At 33.3% G+C, this 21,645-nt stretch overlaps 2 protein-coding genes across 5 annotated transcripts in view; one reads left to right on the plus strand and one right to left on the minus strand.

Moving 5' to 3' along the window:
- LOC135842249 (ras-related protein Rap-1b-like) overlaps positions 1-21,645 on the plus strand; it is a 275,884-nt gene that overhangs the window by 181,073 nt on the left and 73,166 nt on the right. The window lies entirely within an intron of this gene.
- On the minus strand, positions 6,104-10,017 carry LOC135842251 (nematocyst expressed protein 4-like). Its single transcript, XM_065359617.1, has 3 exons — positions 9,862-10,017; positions 6,746-6,899; positions 6,104-6,641 (listed from the first exon to the last, which is right to left on the minus strand). Exons 1-3 carry the CDS (start codon positions 9,880-9,882, stop codon positions 6,460-6,462), a joined length of 357 nt encoding a protein of 118 aa, XP_065215689.1. The 5' UTR covers positions 9,883-10,017; the 3' UTR covers positions 6,104-6,459.

Consider the following 21,645-nt stretch of genomic DNA (forward strand, 5'->3'; position numbering starts at 1 on the left):
ATTTTCGAAACTCATTGAAAATATTGTAATTTGATATCATCATTGGATTTTCTCTTTATACGACGAGTCACATGACACTCTGAAATATTTACTCGATTTTGTGCTCAAAATTCTTTAGAAATGCGTGGAGTAAATTCTGATAGAAATATTTGAATTTTTCTGGGAATTTTAGCCCATTTTGATTGATTGCATAACACTTTCTCAAGAGTGTAGAAAATCGTTAGTCCATTTTGAGCTCAAAATTTTTCAGAAATTTTCAAAAAACATTCTCATTGCAATATTTTAAATTCTCACGTAACTATTTTGATTATTTGATGACACTTTTTTAAAAATTTCAAAAACCATGACTTAATTTGAGGCGAAAATTCTACAAAAATGCTCAAAAAACATTTTTTATCGGATTTATTTGAAATTCAAGCAAAATTTTAACCCAGTTTGATAGATCACAATGTATGACAATTTTTCAAAAATCATGACTCAATATTTTTGAAGCAAAAATTTTACAGAAATCCTCAAAAAAACATTTTCATTGAAATATTTGAAGTTCTAGCAAAATTTTAACCCAGTTTGATAGATCGCATTACTTTTTTCAAAAATCCTAAAATTTGTGATCCAATTTAGAGTTCAAAACTTTTCAGAAACGCTCCACAAAATTGTAATCTATTTTTGATTAGTCAAATGACACTTTTTTAAAAATTTCAAAAATTAGGTAATTTTGAGCTGAAAATTATTTTAAAATGTTTTAATAACGACTTAATCGTAATATTCATAACTCTCGTAAAATTTAATCCATTTTGATAGGTTACATGACAGTTTTTCCAAAATCTCAAAAATTATCATGAACCCAATTTTGAACTCAATTCTTCAGAAATATTCAAAAAATCGTTATCATCACCTACTTTAACTTTAAATGGCGGGGGGGGGCGTTACCTGTGAAAAAGTTTTGCTGTCGAATCATTTTGAAAAGAATATGGTTTTAGGTTCTCCTCTTTTTCCTCATTCTGCATTTGCAAAAATCCGAAGTAGAAACACATTTTCTGATATTTTTCACCCATATCTAAAAAAAATGTCAGCCTGCTGATCAGTTTTTGACATTTGAACTGTGGATTGAATATTTTTCGAATTTTGAAAACGCAGAGGTCTCATTGATGGTCAAAAAGGTCAAAATGAACTTACCCACAATTTTTGACCTCGAACTCTGAAAGGAGCTGAGATCCCTGGATTCAAAATAAGTTTATGAAAAATCATTTTTGATAAAAAAAATTTCAATTTTTTCCACTTTTAAAATCTTTTTAAAATCTATTGGTTGAATTTGAAAATTTTTAATTCTTCATTTCTTTTGCTTCTTCCCTTTTAATTCTGCCCCTTCCTGAATTTTTGATTCAAAAATAGATGTCGCGTCTCGTCTTTGATTCCTGGTGAAAAGTTGAATAATTCTGGGTCCATGAATTTTATGCAGGACCTCTGCGCTCCTCTCTTCCCTCCCTTCCCTTCTTTTCCTGCCTCTTTCTCTTACTCATGTGTTTTCCTAAGTTGACTTATGGAAAAAAATTGTCCATCTTGCTTGATTTATTGTAAAAAACGTTGGCCAAGAGGAAGGGATAGAATTTCTGAAAAAATCTTCTTCGTGAACCTAACCGTTTGTCACGGAAAATGTTTTTATTATTATTTCATCGCTTTGCACTGTCACGTTGTGAGAAGACGGTGGTTAGAAACTAGACTTATAGCATGGTATGGTATACGTACACGTAGCATATCACGCGAAATCGCTGCCAGAGTTTGCGATAGACAGGGCAGGAGGGGAAAGGGCAGGGAGACAGGACCGAATTTACGTATACTTTGACAAACAAATTAAGCAGGCGAAAAACTCTCGACGACGCGACGAGCGATAGAGTTTAAGACTATGTAAACGCGCGATGAAGAAAACAGCAGCAGCATTTTAAAATTTCAACTTTTAATAAAAACTTGTTTTCATTCGAAAGTATAGAATCGAGTTTGGGGGCGAGGGAGGGGGGCTTGGCGAAGCAACCGAGTATACGCCAAGTTTAATAAAGTACAACGAAAAGTTTTCAGTTGATGGAGAAAAATACGTCAGCCATGTGTATAAAATACGCGAACGAAAGTTGATTCGATGAGGAAAGATTTCTCAGCATCACAATAAATTAAACTGAACCTCTCAATTGAACGAAATTATCGCTAGCTCGTCGTTTTTCTTTTTTTTTGTCGCGAGCTGAAAATATACGATGTGGAAATTTGACGTTGTTGTTATTGTTGTCGTCGAACGCCGCGTCTTCGTTGGCGCGATTTTCTTTTCGAATATACAATTAACTTGTTGCACGTTTGTGAGAAAAATTGTCGTATTGGATGGACTTAGTCGTCTTTATCGTCTGAGTCGTACCTTTTTGAATTGAATCGTATCAAGTTATAAGATCTTCCTGGCGCAGAAGCCGAGTTCTGTGTAGTGGGTATTCGGTTTGTGCGTAGATATATTAAATTGACTCATTTTAAAAGCGAAAATTTCGCAACTTTTTGACATAGAAAGGAAAAAGTTTTCGGTGGAGTGGCAAATTTAGAAGAACGCGTTAAAACGAAACGAACGAACGAATTTGTAAATCGCAATTTGGGTTATAGGTAGGTATTTTGTATACTCGTACTACGAGGATGAAGCTATTTTAAAGTATAAACGGAATCGTTTACGTTTTGTAATGAATAGTTGTGTCAATAATAGCGACACTTTTTCTATTGTATCAAAGTTTTAACTTTGTTTTATGTAATACGAATGTCGTTAAGTGTTCAATAATTTAATGCAGGGGTTTCCAAAACGAATTTCGAGAATTTAACCAAATTACACTAAAGGTATCGGATAAATGTACCGAGACGAGATTTTCGTATGTACATTATACGATGTGGTATTTGTTTGAGAAGTTTGTCGTCAACGGTCGATTTGGTTTTCTTTTTTCTTTCTTCTTGTTTTAGGTATTTTCTTTTTGGGGACGTGTTTGCGTCGCCAAGTACACTTAGGATAGGGTAAACTAATAGATTTCGGTTTAGTGCGGTGATATTTTATCCAAGTTGTTCGACCATTTACGTAGATTGTGCCTGCGTGTGGTAAAGTTCTGCGGTTTTGATATTTTTGCAATTGAATTCGATGTATATGCAATAAAGCAGTGATTGAGTTTGTGAATAGGGTGAGTTTATTGATGAAATTAGGTAAGAGAATTATTTATTGAGAGATTCGAGAGTTGCTGGAGCTTCGAAGTGTGATGTTTGGATTTTAAAAGACATGTAACAGGAGGTGTTTAATCAGAGTTAGAGTAGATTTTCGAATACATATTATTGATATCGTCCTTTCATAATTTTGAAAAAATTCCTTCAAGAAATTTTCCATTTGCCAACTCGCAAGTCTGAATTAAAAATATACTAAGATTTCAAAACTTTCCATTTGAAGAATGGAAAATCACAAAAATTTTCTGAAAATTTACAGATTTTTTTCTTCTCTGTCCAATTATAAGCCATTATCAAAGAACAAGATTGAATTTTCTAAAATAAACCTCTTGAAAAAAATACGACGAAAGCGCTTGTGTTGATTTCTAAACCAAAAATTTTCCAAAACGTGTTCCCTTACCAAAAAAATATAATTTTTGATTTTTTGAATGAATTAATTGCCAATTTTTTTTAGAGAAAAAAACAGTACAAGGATAAAAATTTTACTAAAAACGCTCAAAAAAGTTTACAAATTTTGAATAACAAAAACTGAACATCCCTTTCCTTTCTTCCTCTTTTTGAACAAATTTTGGAATGTTTGAATACGTTGTAAAAGCGAAAAATGGTCAAGTAAAATTTTGATTTCTCTTCCCTGTTCCCTGCTAAGAAGCTCGTTAAGTGTTTGCAAACTGCACTGTGAAAGGGTGACGGTCTGAAAATAAATTTTGACCCCCTCTCCCAGGGTGGTTCAAAGAACAATAAAAAAAAATGTATGTTTTAATTTTTGGGCTAACCCCCTAAAAGAGTTTCATTTGGTAAGAAAACCAAATGACTGCCCTAATACGAAATTTGACACTCCTTCTTCGAAAAAATCTCAAAATGTTCTCACTCTCCCTCCCCCTTCCCCGAAAAAAATCTTAAACCGTAAAGTGTTGGGAAAATACTACCAAAAGTTTAGCTTCCTAGCTTTTTTCATTATAAAATTGTATTAAACACCTTGCCTCATAAAATTGCTAGTAGAGGATTGAAACTTGGAAGGGATACCGAATTCCAAAGTTAATGGTTCGGAAGTCAGAGAAGGCTGGAAACTTAACCCGCATCTTTTTAGATAGTGACTGACTCTGAGTAACTGCACATGTGACATCATCCATTCTGAAAAAAATACGTTTTACTCTACTATAAGGACCCCTGGCTCAATCTTTTGTGCAGCTAAGAAGCTCAGAATTTTGTTGGACTGCCTGCCACTCAAAATGAACTCGCTCGTCAATTTTGGTCAAAATCCATAGTCTAATGTTTTCGATTCGCTTTGACGAATATGTTGTGTATCCTGAAAATTGAAGGGGCAAAAGAAAGCGTTGGAATTTAGGGTGGCCTGGGTGGGTAATACTAAACTTACGAGTACATCCTACAGATGAGCAAAGTTTAATTGGTGAGTTTTTGTATGTAATTTGCGATGAGGCTCCAAATGGAAATCAAGTATGAAAATGAATAATGCGATGAAAATTGTGCAAAAAAATGTTTGTATCAGACAAAACTAAATCAAAAGAAGATGCAAAAATACATCACCGGACAAAATTATTCATGTGAATTTTTCTATTTTTGACGAATTTTCGAAGGTCGAATTTCTACAAAAAATCAAAATTTTATCAAATTGACCTAGAAAGCTGAAATTTTGTATGAGCCTTATTTTTGACCCCTCGAATCGATTGAGAACGGTTTCGAACCGTTTTGAGTAATTTCGGAGCCTCCAGAAAATTTTGAAAATTTAAATTTTCACAAAATGTTATCAAATGAAGTTGAAAAGCAAAAATTTATTTCAATAGATAAATATCAATTCTAATTTCAATATGCTGTTCAATTCAGTCTATCACATCGCGGACACCCTGTATACTATTTCCATTTTGAATATCGTTCGTATAATTTTGCGAATCCCTGTGTATAATCATAATCGAACTCTGAGCTTCTAAAGTACATATAATAAGGCAGGGAACTATTCGATGGTTAAAGCGTGATGCCATTTCATTAAAACTGTCATTAAAAAGTTGAGCATACTCGTATAGCTAATTGATCAATTATTGTGTTGAGAGGTATATTATACCCATAATACAAGTACGAGTATTTTTCACGGTCTTGTAAGACAGTATTATTAACCCTGTTATTAAGTAAGCGATGATGTATTGTATGGAGAGTTTATTAAACTCTCATTGGTACGAGGATAGGTATACGTACCTATACAGGTAATAAATTGAGCTGTTTGAGGATATTGGTAGAGTGGTTTGGTTAGGTGGCCTCATCTGATCACTTGAAACTTGTTATATCCCATTATCGAGAATTGAGTACTGAGGAACAAGTATATTATAGGTAATTGTTTTATGCACAAATGTGACAATAAGAGGACACGAGATATGGAAGTGCGAATTAAACGTCAACCTTGCACGATTAATATTTGCGGTGCGATGCACCTAGACCTACAATAAGTAGGTAGTATTGGTTTAATATCCATAATACGTTCTCATATTCTCTATGTAACTTGTAACTGGATCGACTCGAGACGATACTATGATGGGTAGGTCTTCAGGTAGAGAGGTACATTATAATATAATCGACCCGATTTTAAACCATGTGTATGTACATTGTCGGGTCATTATGTGGTGTATTTTCGTTGATACCTAGACCTACGTATGACAAGATAGGAGACGTTTCAATGTAAACATGATTATTTCCCTTATAGCGTTGAAAATTGCAGGTACCTTCTCAATGATATGGCAAATAAATTGGTGACCATGTGTTCGAATATTATTTACCTACATTATTATTCGAGATTTGACGAGGTACTCTAATTAAGTATAATGACTTCATAGCTCATACGTGAGTATAAATTATAAAGAAAAGTCTCGTATAAAATGCTTAAATAATTTATTTGATTCTTCGTTTCGTATAAAATAAAAAGGGAGATGCTAAAAAAAAAATTTGAGAGAGATTCATTCATCTTACAAACTAAATGAGTTATAAAATTAATGACTATTTCCTAAATCTCACCATGAGAATTATACTCGCTTAAGCATAAGGCGATTATATAGCACTCTAGTAAGACGGAAATGATCATTACAAAGGTGGAAATTTTTTAAATCAAAAAGGGGGCGAAATATTGGAGCCGTGTAAATACATACTACAAGCTGCAAATACATAGGTGGAGAAGCGTCATCAAATCACAAAATTTTTCATTTTAAATACGTGTGTTTGTTTTTCTTAAACTTAGTAGTAGTAGTATGGGTAGTAGTATGGGTAACCAGCTCGGACGTAAGCTTTTCCGTCATATTTGCCTGGGTAGTATTTGCCATCGTCGTAGTATTGGTAAGAGTACGAGTATGGGTAGGCGGCGGCGGCGGCGTATGGGTAGGCAGAGTATGGGTATGCAGCATAAGCATATGGGTAGACTGTTGAAGAAGAAAAAAAAGTAAAGATTAGAGGGTTGCATAAAAGATGAGTTGATGATGAAGGGATGAAAGGTTTAGTGTTTACTGGTGTGTGAGATACTTACGAGCTTGTTTCTTTTCACGGACTGGGCCAGCTTCTACTGGAGCGCCAGCTGGGAATGGTCCTGGGCCCAATGGACCTTCTGGTTTTGGAGCCAATGGTTGACGTTCGGGGATTTCGACGGCATATACGCAGGCAGCCAATAAAGCGAAAGAGATCTGTGAAAGAGATTTAAGGGTTGAATTAGATTTTCACTTTGGCTACATCATTTTTTTATCGGACTAATCTCTGTATGAAGTATTCTAATGGTATTTTTTGGCGTTTTTTCAAATTTTAGGATTATGATCCCAGTTCTTTTCCTCCTCCCCCCTCCCATTCCTCCTCATCATTTCCAAATTTGAGAGGTTCTGTCAATTATGAAGTAAAAGATAGAAGCATAGGTATCAAGAGTTTAAAAATCCCAGAAAGACATAAATTTGGATGTTCCTAGCATAATTTTTTTTGTTCATCCAAATGGTTTGATTTCTTGGCAGAAGCCGATTTGGAAGGAGAGGGAGAGAAAAAAATTAATTTACTTTGAATTTTGATTTTTAAATACCTATTTTCAAAATAAATCTGAAGTCTGTCATTTGAAAATCGTCTTACAAGTTGTTTTTAGATAGAGAGGGGAGGGGGACAAAAATGATATTTTTGGGTCCATTTTGGCTCTTGGCTGTTCTAACAGAAAATACCTGTTAATTTAATTCATCAAGTAGGCAATTTTAGTGACTCATTTCAGATACAATCAAGTGAAAAGAACATACTATGTATATCAGTTGAAGGGGTTGGGAGGAGTCAAATTTGGATTTAATCAGAATATAAAATGCAATTTTTGAGAAGCATTTCGGGTGCAATCAAATAGAAGTTAGTCGATTTCGGTCAAGAAGGAAGAAAGAGGGAAAGGGGTTTCAGATTTTAATTTTTTTGTGACCATAGAAAAAAGGCAATTTTAATGAGCCATTTTGTAAATCAAATGAGAAGAGTAGATTTCAGTTTTTCATGTCTGGGGGGGGGGTCAAATTTAAATAACATTACAATCAGTGAAGTTAGAAATGAAGCTAATTTTCGTATGAAAAATTTTGTCTAGATTGGAAGGTTTAGGTCAAAATTTTGAGCCGGGAAAATCATTTTTAAAAAATTATAGTGACCATGAATAGTGAATATTTTGAAAAATATGACAATTTTATAACCACCCCCTCCCCTATGATCACCTCCATTCAATTTTGGTGAAAATTTGAAGAAAAAAAAATTTTAATCACCCAGTGCTATGTTTTTAACGTTTATGATTTCGAATTTCGACATAATTTTTGGGCATAAACCTCCTAGAACCTTGAATAGGCTACCAAATTCCAAAAAAAATGAAAAATTTCTGCTGACTGTGTTTTTCAAGTTTTCAACGGGATAAATTTCGAATTTCAACGTAATTTTTTTTGATAATAGCATTAGAAATGTTCGCGATTTTTAATTTATAATCTTTGAATTTTTCATGAATTGGTTTGTGTTGATAGCATCTTCAATTTTAATTAAGAATCAAACTCATTAAAACGAATTTCACTCATTCTTTGAAACAATACCTATTTGCATGATCGAATAATATTGTTTGATTTTTTTTTTTTCAAAGAACGTTGATTTTTTTCAGAAATTGACACTGGAATCTTTGGAGTTTTTTTTTGGAATTATAATTGGTTGCTTCTGAATTTGAAAAATTAGCATATGGATGGAAATGGAAAAATATTAGAACCATTTGTACCTTATTGCAGAATTGAGTAAAGAAATTAAGACTTATCTATACATTTTTTTGCTGTCAGGAAAATGGTTCGAATAAAAACCATCTTTGAAAAAAAATTAAGAGTGGAAAATTTATCTTAATTTTGAAATTCGTAAATGGAATGGTGGAAATTAAACTGACATCTAATGTATTAAAATATTATAAGATCTTCTTTTTATTCAGAATTTTTATAATTTCACTGCACGAATCTTCTTTTCGAATTGAAATACTATCTAAATTTTTCCCCCTTTTCTAAAGAGAATATCTATTTACCGCATTTTTCAAAAGGTACATTCATAATACAAAAGATAAGTAGGTATCAATCGATCGTCGACTTAGGTGATTTTTTTAAACGAAAAATTGGAAATTTTTTATTTTTCCTTACTGAATTTTCGTCATCTTTTGATGTGTAAGTTATTTTTCCATTAGGTAAATAAAACATGTTTTAAGGTAAAATTTTCATTCAAAAATTTCCTAACGAAACATTTTTTTTTTTTTTGAGAAAAATTGAATTAATAAAACGAATTTCAAAATCAAAATCCGTAAATAATGAATAAATGATATTTTTCCCTTTCGTCAAACACTCTCGAATAAATTTCGCACATGCATTATGAAATAAAATCCACAAAAAAAATTTTACTCGAAATTCAAACTCGCCCAAATTGTTTAATCGTAGCACCATAAATTAGAAGAAAAATTCACCACAACATTCATCTCGCAGTTCAACGACCATTTGGAAAAAATAATAAATTTTTTTTTGATTTTGAAAAAGAATGAACAAAAAAAAGAAAACGAATAAATTGTATAAACTTTTTTCAGTAAAAATAAGCACAGTGGCAGAAATGAATTCGTAATATTATTAATGTTTTAAATTGAAATTTATTGCGTTTTGGGTTGCGTCGAGTTTCCTCGTACACCTCCACCCTTCCTGGCTCAAACCCCGAATCCAACTGGGTGATTTTAAGTTACGCATACGGTGATATTTAAACGTATATTATATTTTTTAATGAAAAATCTATTAAATCCATTTAAGCGTAAATTTATGTTAGAGAAGAACGGCCCGAACGGTATAAAAGTTGAAAAGCGATGAACGAGCTAAAATACTCGTAGTACTCCGAAACGAAAAACTAACACAGTTGAATTTTTTTAAAAACTGATTAAGCCCCCTGCATCGTATCACCAGAAAAAAAAAGAAGCACAATTTTCACGCAACTTGTAAAAGAGTATAAATAAACCGAGTTTGTTTTTTTTTCCTGGACGACGACGACAGCAACGAAAAAGAAAAATTATTGTTTTAAAAAAGAAAAAGATACACTCGAGATAGAAAATAAAAAATAAAGAAAAGAAGCGTAATAAAATTAAAAAATACTCACGAGAACTTTGAAAGAATCCATTGTAAGGAGTTTTGTTTTTTTAGCTTATGTAAAAGCGACTAAACACGAAAAAATGCTAGGAGATACCCAACAAGATATGCAATCGCACAAAACACAAATGATACCTGTGCTTTGGACGGATGAGTATTTATATTGTACTCGGTCGCGAAGAAAAATAACAAAAAAGAAAAAAAAATTGATACAATTCGAAAAAAAAGATGTATTGAGAGCGAAGGGTAAGGCAGGGAATTAGATCCTGTAACCCTCCTCCTTGCTTCCGCTTTTTAAATCGCCTTCGCTTTGTTAGACATTTTCACGGTCATTTGGTTGTAATTGGTTGTTAAGGCGTAAGGTAGCCACGAGACCGGTTTCGCCTCTCTTTAATACGATTAATTTCTTGTTTACATTTTACTTTTTAGTCTTGATTACGATACGATGGCGAGCGGTACGTTCGTTTTGAGATGAGTTCGTGATGATGAGGTTACGAACGTATATTTTTACGAGTTTATTTACGTAAAGGTTTTGAAGTTTTTTGGTAAATGGAGAGAATTTGGATGTGTAAGTAGGAATTTTTTGTAGTTTTGGTGAGAAAAAATTTATGAAGAAAGTAGGTTATTTTTTTTTTATTTTTTTGAAAAAATTTTTGGTGTTTTGAAATTTGATTTTTTTACGTATTTTGAATTTTGGTTTAACGATTTTTTTTTTCAATTTCAAAGTTTTGTTTTTAATTTTTTTTAATGTTAGATAAGGATTGAAAGAATGAATGTTTTTTTTTTGTGAAAATTGTGATGAAGCATTTTGATAAAAATAACCTCATCAGTTGAATATTAAAAAAAAAAAAAAAAATTGAAAAACGTTGATAAAAATTGAAAATTGAAATGAAACGAAAGCTTATTAAACACTAGGTAGGTAATTGTTGAACAATCTATTGAAGTGAAAAAACACGATCATCTTTAAGATAAACGCAAAACCTCTGTATATGTTTGAAAAATTGAAATGATATTTGAATCAGTTGACAAAATTTCACAAAAATTATCAACATCGAAGACTAAAATTATACAGAACGAGATGGAAAAAATTGATAATCATCTCGAAAATTGTTAGAATTTCACTAGGTAGGTACTCGTTTGTGTTTTTTCTGTTTTTGAGAAATTAAATCAAAAATTTCAGTGGTCTGTAAACATCGAAAAAATTAGGCCTAAAATAAAATGACTAAATTTGGAAATTGGGATTTGTGTTGAAAAATTGAATCGTGCAGAATCATTTGGAAAAAATCATGAAAATTAGCTATAAAAATCTAGAAAATATAATGGAAAAAAAATTCTGAATGATTAGAAAGGAATTTAAGAAATAACAAAATTTTGATGATGGGTTGAGAAATTGAATCACAAAAAAATATAAAAAACGTAAAAAAAACCGTCCAAAAATGATTCCAAAAAAAAACGAGATGACTTGAAAAATTAACTGAAAAAAGGCTCATTTAAAAAAAAAGATCGAATGTTTGTGGTGAAACAATGTCTGTCTTTAAGTATTTAGGCCTTCTGTTGTTGAATCTTCATTTTTCTTCACATTTGAATTTCAATCTACACTTTTTGAGTTTTTTCACCAGTTTTTTAAAAAATTATCAAGATCGAGTTCTCGACATTTTGATTTTTGGATGTGGTGGATGGTTTTTTTTTCAAGAAAATAATCTTTTAGGTGGTTTTTTCACTAAAATCAGAAATGTTTTTTATCCAATTTTTTTTCTGTTTGAAAATTCTCTGTCAAAATCCTAGACTTTTTATAACCATTTTTAGTGCAAAAACCGTCCTATTGTTTGACATCTGAATGAAAATCGTGACTTTTACTTACTTTTTTCACTAAGTTCAATTTTGTTTTTTTTGTTAAAAATTATGATTTTTTGAGATTTCATTTTGAAAAATTATTTTTTATGACTTTGAGAAATCATACAAGTAATTTTTATGAAGGTTCGTGAAGAAAAAATGGTTTCATGAAGTTGAGCTTTCTAATTTTTTTTCGAAGCACGTCTTATCTCAAAAACAAAGACATAATTCTTATTTTATTATGATGAGGGGGGAGGGGCATGAAATTTCTGATTTCTCAAAAAATTAATCATGTTGAGCTTTCTAATTTCAACTCAAAATTTTCTCAAGAGCAAAGGTTCTTAGAAGAAACTTCTCAGACCTTTTTTTTCATTGTTTTTTGTAAGTCAAAATATTGTTTGGAAATTTTTTTATCCAGGGAAATAATTTTACCTTTTCAACTTTTGCTAAAAATCATATCAAAAACAAAGCCTCTTTAAAAAAACGGTTTAGACTTTATGGATGAGAAATTTTAAAATAATATATATTCGAAATTTTTCCTCCACCTTCATTTTTCTTGTAAGGCCTTCGATTGTCTCCAAAAATCTATTTTTTGCAATGAAAAATTTTGAAGAAAAATCACATCAACAGCAAAGCCTCCTCAAAAAAAAAAGGAATCGACATTATTATAGAATTTTTTTTTTTGTAATACCCTTCAACCATATTCCCGAGAGCCGAATTTTTGCCATGAGAAATGCTGACGAATTTCTAATTTTAGCGTTTCAAAATTCTATCAAAAGTAAATTTTCGCTGTCTAAAAATATTTTAAAGCACCTACAATCTTATACTGTTTTTGAATTTTGATTTTAAATCGTTATTTTTTGTGATTAAGTACTGAATCGCTTTTTCAATTTTTCGAGCTTTTTGCGACATTTCTAAAAAAATTTTCCCAAAAAAGTGAAATCTTGTGGTTCTTGGAGGAATAATTGAAATCTTGATCCTGTACTTTTGTTTGAATTTTTATGAAGCTTCTGAAGTTCTGATCTGTTTTTCAAAAGAATAATTTTCGTGCTTTTTTTCTGTTTTTGAAACTGGGCTTTTTTTCACGACGTTTTTATCGAAAATACAACTAACTTTTGTTTTCTTGTGAGAACTAGAATTTTTGTTCACTCAGAGCATCATACCTACCTTTTCAAAACTTCCAATTCAACTGTTTTTGGAATTTTGAATTTAAAAAAAGTACACCAAATTTCAAAATGAAGGTAACGTGTGTTTGAGAAAAGGATTCGGCTATCTTAGGTGATAATTAATTACACATTTTTAAGAATAAATACGATTTTCATCCTCTTGAAGAAGGGAAGGCCCGGAAGGGTGGCTTAAGCTGATGAAAGATTCGTGTACTTAACTAGTGGCCTGGTGAAAAAACAAAATAATGAATACTAATTTACCAAACTAAGTCAATTTATAAAATCATTTCAAATGACTTAAAGCGAGAATGTAATTTTTTATAATTTTTCTCAAATTTTCTGCCATTAAATCTTTGTGTAGTTGCATTTAATTTCATCGTTTTTTTTTTCGTTGCATTTTGTTTACTTACTGCTGAAGTTGTTGAAAATGTTGCTTGAGAAATTCGTCAAAAATTCGTGAAATCTGAAGTAAAAATCCGTCAAATTTGAGAAAACAGAAAAATAATAATTTAAAATAAGTATAAAAAATTGAGCAAAAAATGAACTAAAATGTGAACCCAAAGAAACTTGGAAACTCATCGATAATTTTTATTGAAAAATTGACAAGATGTTGAAAATATCAGAACGTTTTTTGAAAATTATGAAAACGATGAGCATTGAGTACGTTTTGCGTTTTGATGATAGAAATGAAATTACTCTTGAAAAAAAAAATCATGCCAAAAAAATAATAAAATAAAAATTACGTCATTAAATGAAACAGTTTTGTACTCGTATCCAGTTCAATAGAATCGACTTCGGAATTCCTCTCAATTCCCACCATACCTACACATTTACTTGAAAATGTATGATTTTCGAGGTTGAGTACATATTATAATAACCAAACTAGATGCATGCATTTTTAATTTGAATACAAAATAAGTTCGATACTTTATTGCCTCTTTATGGTTTTGGTAAAAACCCATCTCTTCTCTTACTTAAAATATGTATTCTCCTAGTTGCTGACTCATCGTTGGTGTATGTATTATTAATTCCATCGCTAATAATACACGAATTTGTATCCGCAGTCTTCCACGTTGCTATTTTCCTCCTCTTTTTTTTTACAATGCTCGCTAAAAACCACGGATGCTTTTACTCGCGATCAATTAATTATCTATAATAATGCTCGAATACCTTTAAAATTCGCATTTCGAGATTTCGAGACACAAAACCTATCTGTACGAAAATGGGAAACTAATCCATCCAGCAAATCGAAGGTTATTTAGCCAACTACGCGTTTTAAGCGTATATCTACTTATAATAACTCGAGTATTAGAAGGCATAAGTACCTACATATTATAAAATATGTAAATACGCAGGCATAATGACCAAAGAGAATAAAAAACTCACACTTGTGGGTGATTCACGTGCGCAAAATATGCAATCTACATAACGCCCTATACAAGTTCCTATGGGTGCACCTAAAATTGGACTCTAGATTCCGGAATAAGATGTAAGTATGCTACTGGAATTACGCTGACACGTCTTTATGACAACTATATCTGTGTGATTGTGCAATATGAATGGGGCATGGAGTACTCGATGCGTGATTTAGTATTTAAAAAACCACATTTGTGGTTTTTTTTGATCCAAAGATGATGTGATACGTCGTAATTACGACCATATAATGGTTAATGGTATACACCTAACTATTGGGAAATTGGTAGAATTGGAAGCTACGATTAAGCATAAGTATAAATACGATGAAGGCGAAAGTTATTCAACTCTTGTATTGTCCATTGCATCGTAATAACCTTAACGCCACACACACGCTTATTAATGTCAACGTCAAGTAGCCGGCCGAATATGTAGACCATAACCAGGAGGTTTTTTTGAGTCTAGATCGACCTTGGGTGTTGTGGCCAACGCCAGTAGTATAGTCGAAGACAGACCGTAATGAGAAAATTACAAGAAGGCCGACCATGCGATTGATTTACGCGTAATTTCAATTGTCGAAGCTCGGTCATTCACGTGTTCGAGGATTTTCCTATTTTTCATCGCAGATTGGCGCAAAATCTATGTATAGAAACCAGTTTAGGGTACTTCTGGTTTAATACTCGTTAAAGTTATATTTACTCAACTAGTTCATCTGCTTAATTAACCGGGTATTATTTATAATCTCCATCGAATAAGTAAGTAATCAAAACGATGATAATATTTATACGATAGGTTCGCCGCCTGGAAACTGGATTAGAATTTCAATACATATAGTTCAACTTGTCGGTTGAACCATTCGAACTAATTTTTTATCGGTACTAAAAAAAAACATCCTGTTGTGCGAGGTGTTTTGATGAAACTGTTTGCCTCTCGGAGAAAAGTTGTGAGACCTTTTGCGAATTTTTTGTATTTTTTTCCTGTTATTTTATAAGTTATGTCGCGATGTGTATCGAGTTCAATGTTGTTAAGAAGAGAAGAAGGGAGGAGTGTGAATGATCTGAGTCGAGATGAGATTTTTGTTTTGATAATGTGTGGTTTTTTATGTCTTTATTTACGATACCGGAGAGTGCGAATTCATAAAATGAAAAAATAACTCGAATGACAGGTCTTTTAAAGGGGAGAGGGGCACCAAATGTTATGCATTATTTTTTGAAATTTTTGATATCTAATATTTTCAGTTGAAGAATTCGTACTTTCTAAATTTCAAAGTATTTTTCGTCTTCAATTCTTCGAGTCCTCAAACTGAATTTTCGACTTCTCAATTTTTTTCCCATTACAACCAATAGGAAACATTTTCATGGGTAACCAGGTTGGTACCTTCTGAAAATCGGAATTTTCGTAACATTCGTAAAACCGATTCTCGATCCAATTTAAACGATTAAATTAATTTAATTCAACGTATCTGGCTAGGTATATAGCTACCCTTGCTCATCGTGTTTAATAACTCCGCCTTTGGAACGATGATGAAGGTAAAGAAAAAAGCCCCGTAGGCGAATAACGAAAGAGACGAAGAGAATGAAAATCTGTCTCTTTCTTCCTTCTTCTTCTCGTTCAAAGCCCCCGAATATAACAGGCATTACAGAGGACAACGGATATCCGAGATGAATGGACATGCTACTAACGAAATATTTGGTCGAATTAATTTGGCAGCGTCCAGTCTTAAATTAAATTTACGATTGAGCCCAGGTTTACGGTAGCAAACTGGCCCCTGGAATGGGGTGGCCGGGGAAGGGGAGGGGCGGGGAGGAAGAGTAGAATCTGGGCATTTGAATAGACGACTCGGACAACGGCAACGACTACTAGGGCGATGTTAGTACGAGTATTTGGCTGCTCAAAGCATTAGTATAAAAGTCTTTATATCGATGTTGAGCAACGTGGCGGAAATTGCGCTCTTTTGTAAACCGATGTCCGAGAAAGGATATGCGATTTGTCCCCGGTTACCGTACTAAACGACCAGATGGTCGATTTCTTTGAGAAGAAGCGATTCAGCGAAATGTCTATTTTATCGATATAATGAAAATACGTACGTATATACCTACCAATACGACACGTTAATTTCTCGATGTGAAAGAATTACACGTGTGTGTGGCTTATGATAAAGAATATAGTGAATCGAAGTTTTGAATTTTTCGAGATGAATAGTGAGGAAGAAGGGTTAGGGGAGAAATTTTTGTGTGATGTGGTTTGGTGTCAAAATGTGACGAGGAAAGGTCAGCTATTTTGGTTAATGCTTCGTTGGTACTTTTTCGTAGACGTGAAAAGCTTGAGTAATTCTTTTGGCTGAAAGTGGACAAATTTCTCGCCTTTGTTGCTGTCGTCGTGCAAAAATGTGTTGGGTTTATTGCACAAGTAATGTTCTCACAAGGGAATGGTCTAAACTAGCACCTTCCTATTTGAATTGAACCAAGCTAGACTAAAAAAGCAAGTCTTAAAACCCACGTAATCAAAGTTTCAGGTAGGTACTAAAGTTCGTTTTTGGGGTTTTTGCGAATTTTTGAAAACTAAAAAATTTAAATAGGCCTTTTTTTGACAGTTTTTCAAATTTTTATTTTTTTTAAACAAAGCGAACCCGTGTTCGGAAACACTCTTTGCTGACTGGAATGTGGCTTAAGAAGAAGACTCTTTAAGAGTTTTTTAGCTTCTCCATTTTGCACATTTATTGATTTTGAAAACTAGGGCCATCGAAAATACAATCATTGTCCTTTTTTTTTTTGTCAAAATTAGGCCTCTAAACGTAATTTTTTGCTTTTTAGACCACGAAAATCTTCATAAAATGCGGCGAAAATATTAAAAAAAATAAATTAAGTAGGTACTTGAAATTGTCAAAAAATTGGCAAAATTGACTTGAATGGTTGACAATTGAAATATGAAAGGTAGATAAAATTAATCCAAATATCATTGAAAATCACCATAATTAAAAATTTATGATAATGAAAATCATCAAAATTGTTCATTACACTAAAAAATTCCTCAAAATTCATGAAAAATCAGCCGTATGTACTTATTGTACTTATATAACTATGATTGAAAACAAAGTGGCAATAGAAAAATTGCTGCAAAAATTCTAGAAAATTGCTACAGAAATAGTTGAAATGGCAAAAATTTGACTAATTTGTGGATGAGTAGGTATTTTTTTTTCGAAAAAAAAAACGTTTCTTCCGTTATTGTGAGCAAGGGAGGTGGGGTGAGAGAAATTTTTGGCTCCAACATTTTTTTAAAGGTACCCAGCAATGTTTCATCAAAATTTCAAAAATCCGAGGACATGGGCACTTCACCTATTTTACCCAGGAATACCCTTTCAGCTGTCTTGCGCGGTATAAATGAATTTAATTTCTGCCATTTGTCCATAATTTTGGAAAAAAATGTAAAAAACGTTTTTTTTTTAGAGTTTTTTGAGCTTTTGAGCTTGAACGACCACTCCAGATGGCGGGGCGATGATTTCTATAGAAAGTAGACCTAAAGATACATATTTGATGGAAAAAATTGTTTTGGTATATTTTTTCGTTCCGGAGTAATGTCGATTTAAAGTTTTATTTTGTTTCCTCTCCCCCCCCCCCCTCATACGATGAAAAATTCTGAAAAAATTCAGGGAGGTGCCCCCATGTGCCCTCTAACTATATTCGTTCTCAGAAAAAACTTATCTCAAACACGCGCTGATGTAGAATTTTTCCCCTGAAAAAAGCGTTTTTTGGCCCTCCTAGCTGAGGGGGGTGGAGTGGGGCGGGCTATGGGCCCAAAATTATCTTTTTGGGGTAGATACTAAACATACCCGGCCCTGTTAGTTTTATCAAAATCCGAGGTGGAGAGCATTTTGCCTATCTTAATGGGGGGATGGGGGAAGTAGGGGAGATTGTTGTACCAGGGACCGATTTTTCGTTTTTTGGGAATGGACTCCACCCATTAATTATTTTTGGAAATGTGAATAGGGTGCATCAAAGAATGGTCTTTTACAAAAAAAAACAAGATATTCACATTTGTTCAAAACTCATTCCCCTCCCCTCCAGAATTTTTTGAAGAAGTCACTTTTTTTTGGTCCATGGTACAACGGGTTGTGTACCAAGGACCAAAAGGAAATTTACCCTGGAAAATGTCTAAAAGTTGGCCGTGAAGGCATAAAGTTCACGTATGGATCATAGACATTCATTATACATATTTACTTTTTACAATAAGATCATATAAAATTTTGCAGAATTTTTTAAAAAAAATTTCATAAGTTTGTCATGTTGTACCACGGACCATAGATTTTTCCTCAAATTTCCACCAATTTCAAATAAATTTTGAAACGTTTTCAGATGCTACAATGTAAAAACTGTGTAAAGGGCATCCTGGCATCTGAAAAAGTATCAAAATTCGTCAAAATTAGATGAAAGAATTGCGGTCCGTGGTACACGATGAAATTTGGTCCCAGGTACAAAACCTTCCAAAATTTAGAAAAAAATTTCTACAAAATTTCACACAATATTTTTCCAAAAAGTGAATATGTGTACTTACACTTGGATGGTGTAGCTACACGTTGCACTAATTGCTTTGACAAATTTCAAATAAACAACAGGTCAAAATGAGTTCACAAAACATGGCAAAATGTAATTTATCGTTTTAAAACGTGATAATCGTGTGCAAAATTTTCAAATGAAAACCTTATCGCCTATAGTTCATTTTGTGGCATACCCTAGTGATGCTTTAAAACGTAGTGTGGTCCGAATTCCGCAAGTGGCGTTAGTGAGGGAAAGGTCCCTGGTACAACAGGTCCGGGGTACAACAATCTCCCCTACCCTTTAACCAAGTTCCCATGCATAAATTTTCCAAAATTTCTGATTTTTTTCATAATTTTTGCATATTTTTCTAATCAAGTTTCTGGAGATTTAAGAAAAGACTGATCTTTTTAATTTTTAATTTTTAATTTTCCGAAATTTTGAACGTGTTTAGAGCACATTTAATGGGGAGGGGAAGGAGGAATCCGGAAAGGTTGAATCGAAAAAGTATGCCCATATTTGACAAAAGGACGCATCTTCTCGATTTTCAATTTTTTTGGATTTCAATTTTTTAGCAAGGGGTTGAGTTGAACAAAGCATACATTTTTAATTCAACACTTTGAATTAATCACAATTAAAATGTCGTCTTTTTTGAATTTTTACCATGTTTTGGATCAGTGAAAAAAATGTATTCTGAATTTTGACGACAATCAGTGAAGAAGTTTACTTTGAGTAGGAGAGTACCTCAGAAACATTCTGAGCTGCGTAGTTGTACAGAGGGCTGAGCTAGGGGTCCTGAAATCGGCATCAGTGTTTTTTGCATTCTCGGGAAACCCTGCTGTGATTAGTGCAAAACCGCGGTCACTCTCCCCACTCTCCAAAAAAATTGCAATTTGAGTTTCTGAACCTTCCTGATCCACTATAATTTTGAAATTCGATACAAGGTTTAGTGCTGCTCCAAAAGTGGCTCGGAGATTGATTGATCGCAAAAATGGCACCGGTAACGATGCCACAAAATGGAAAAAAGTACATTTTTTTTCAAAAAATGATCTTTGAGGATTGTTTGGCTCAGCCCCATGTACCGCAAGGAAGGTCAGCATTTCTGAGTAGTCTCCCATTTGAAGTAGAATTCCTCATTAATTTTGGTCAAAATCCAGGGCATGTTTTTTTTTCACTCCATCCTATAATACTTCATCATTCTCATCCAAATTTTGGAAGATGCTCAATTTTTGAGCAAATGCTTTGTTAGCAAACAATGAGGACATATTCATCACTGTCTCGTTTAATTCCTATTTGCCAAACTCAAGATACACGGTACGAAGAATGCAGTCGAGTACGAGTTTAGATTAAATATAAACTCAAAATAACGACACGTGACTCCGAATACTTATGTTTGCCTTTGTATCGGTATAAATATCTCAGATACCTAACATTATTAACTGGTATGTAATACAATACGTATTAACCGTGTACTATATACTATGTATAGTACTACTACGTCGCACAACTAACTACACAGCAGGTATATAGGTAGGTATATCGACTACATCTCACCGAGCTAATTTCAAAACCTTTACTCAAATTTCATTTCACGATATCGGTCCGTCATCGTCGATATAGGTACACAAACACATAGTAAGCGAAAGGCAGCGAGGAAAAGAGAGGAACACCTTTGAACGACAATATCGGCAACCCGAAGCACTCTCTCTATTTCTCTTTGCAATTGTAACCCGTTAATTAAATGAAAACATCGAGTATAGAGTGTACCTTTTCGTCTAACTAAAACATAGTGGAATTGTCGATAACGTTACTGTATAGCTATAACGTTTGAGCTGGTCAAATATATTACAGGTAATTAAACGTAGACGAACAAAGTTTACAGGTCGTTGAATTTCCTGCTTCTTTCACATTAGGTACTTATACGTAGGTATTTGAAATAAGAAAAAAAATTGTATTGCATTTTAGAAGCAGAGAATTCGCCCATAGTTGTGTGTATATAAATCCTACACAGTATCTGGTTTGGTTTCGCCCCCCCCAAAAAAACCCAATGCACGCTCATTAATAACCAGTAGATATATTTAAATGATAAATTCGTTTCTTCAAGAGCCATTAACATCTCTGACACGTTTCGATGGATTTTTTTTTTATTACTGACATGGCCTTTTTGAAAGTTCATCGATCTGTGGAGCCGCTGCCATTCATGCAGCCTAAAGATTAGCAACATGTTTCGTTAACAACAATTGTTTAGTACACGGATATTTGTCAAAAGAATTATACAGTTACCGGTAAACTCGCCCTTCATCCGTCTCCTACCACCCTAGGGAGAGGTTTTTTTACGTGTAAAAATTCCTTAGTGTATTTAACGTTGATATAATAAGAGTAAAGCGAGCTTTCGCCCGACTTTATCCTTCTTTGCTGCCCCAAAACTCTCGTGCAAACTTTCGCGTCGCATTTGCATAAAGTAATTTTCTTTTTGATAAGCGCCAGCGTTTAAGAAAAAAAATATAATGAAAGAAAATTTTCTCGAAGCGGTACCAGCTAGAGCAGCGCGTTGTTGTAATGTGAAAATATTCGAAATTTATGCGCTTCGGTAGCATTCTAGCGAGCGTCCTAGTGGAAATGAGGTGCTTTGAGAGCGCCAGTATGCTGTATAAAGAAAAACACGCCAACCGAATGGAAAACCCGGAGAAATATACTCGTAAGAGTCGTACTGCGAGTACACTACTCGCGTCCTCGTGTATTCCCCCGTACCGGCTGCTCGGTTCGCGGGCTTTTAATTGAGACACAGCTTCGAATTTCTACGTGTACTACACGTACAGTTGTACTACGCAGACGAAATACTATTATTGT

Source organism: Planococcus citri, chromosome 4 (assembly GCF_950023065.1).
Source record: "Planococcus citri chromosome 4, ihPlaCitr1.1, whole genome shotgun sequence".
NCBI classification, from domain to species: domain Eukaryota; kingdom Metazoa; phylum Arthropoda; class Insecta; order Hemiptera; family Pseudococcidae; genus Planococcus; species Planococcus citri.

Excerpts from the sequence above, each read along its gene's own strand:
- LOC135842251 (XM_065359617.1), bottom strand. The coding sequence starts at position 9,882 with ATGGATTCTTTCAAAGTTCTC. Across the intron at positions 6,900-9,861 it reads TGGATTCTTTCAAAGTTCTC|ATCTCTTTCGCTTTATTGGC; the intron begins GTGAGTATTTTT and ends TCTCTTTCACAG. Across the intron at positions 6,642-6,745 it reads CCGTGAAAAGAAACAAGCTC|TCTACCCATATGCTTATGCT; the intron begins GTAAGTATCTCA and ends CTTCTTCAACAG.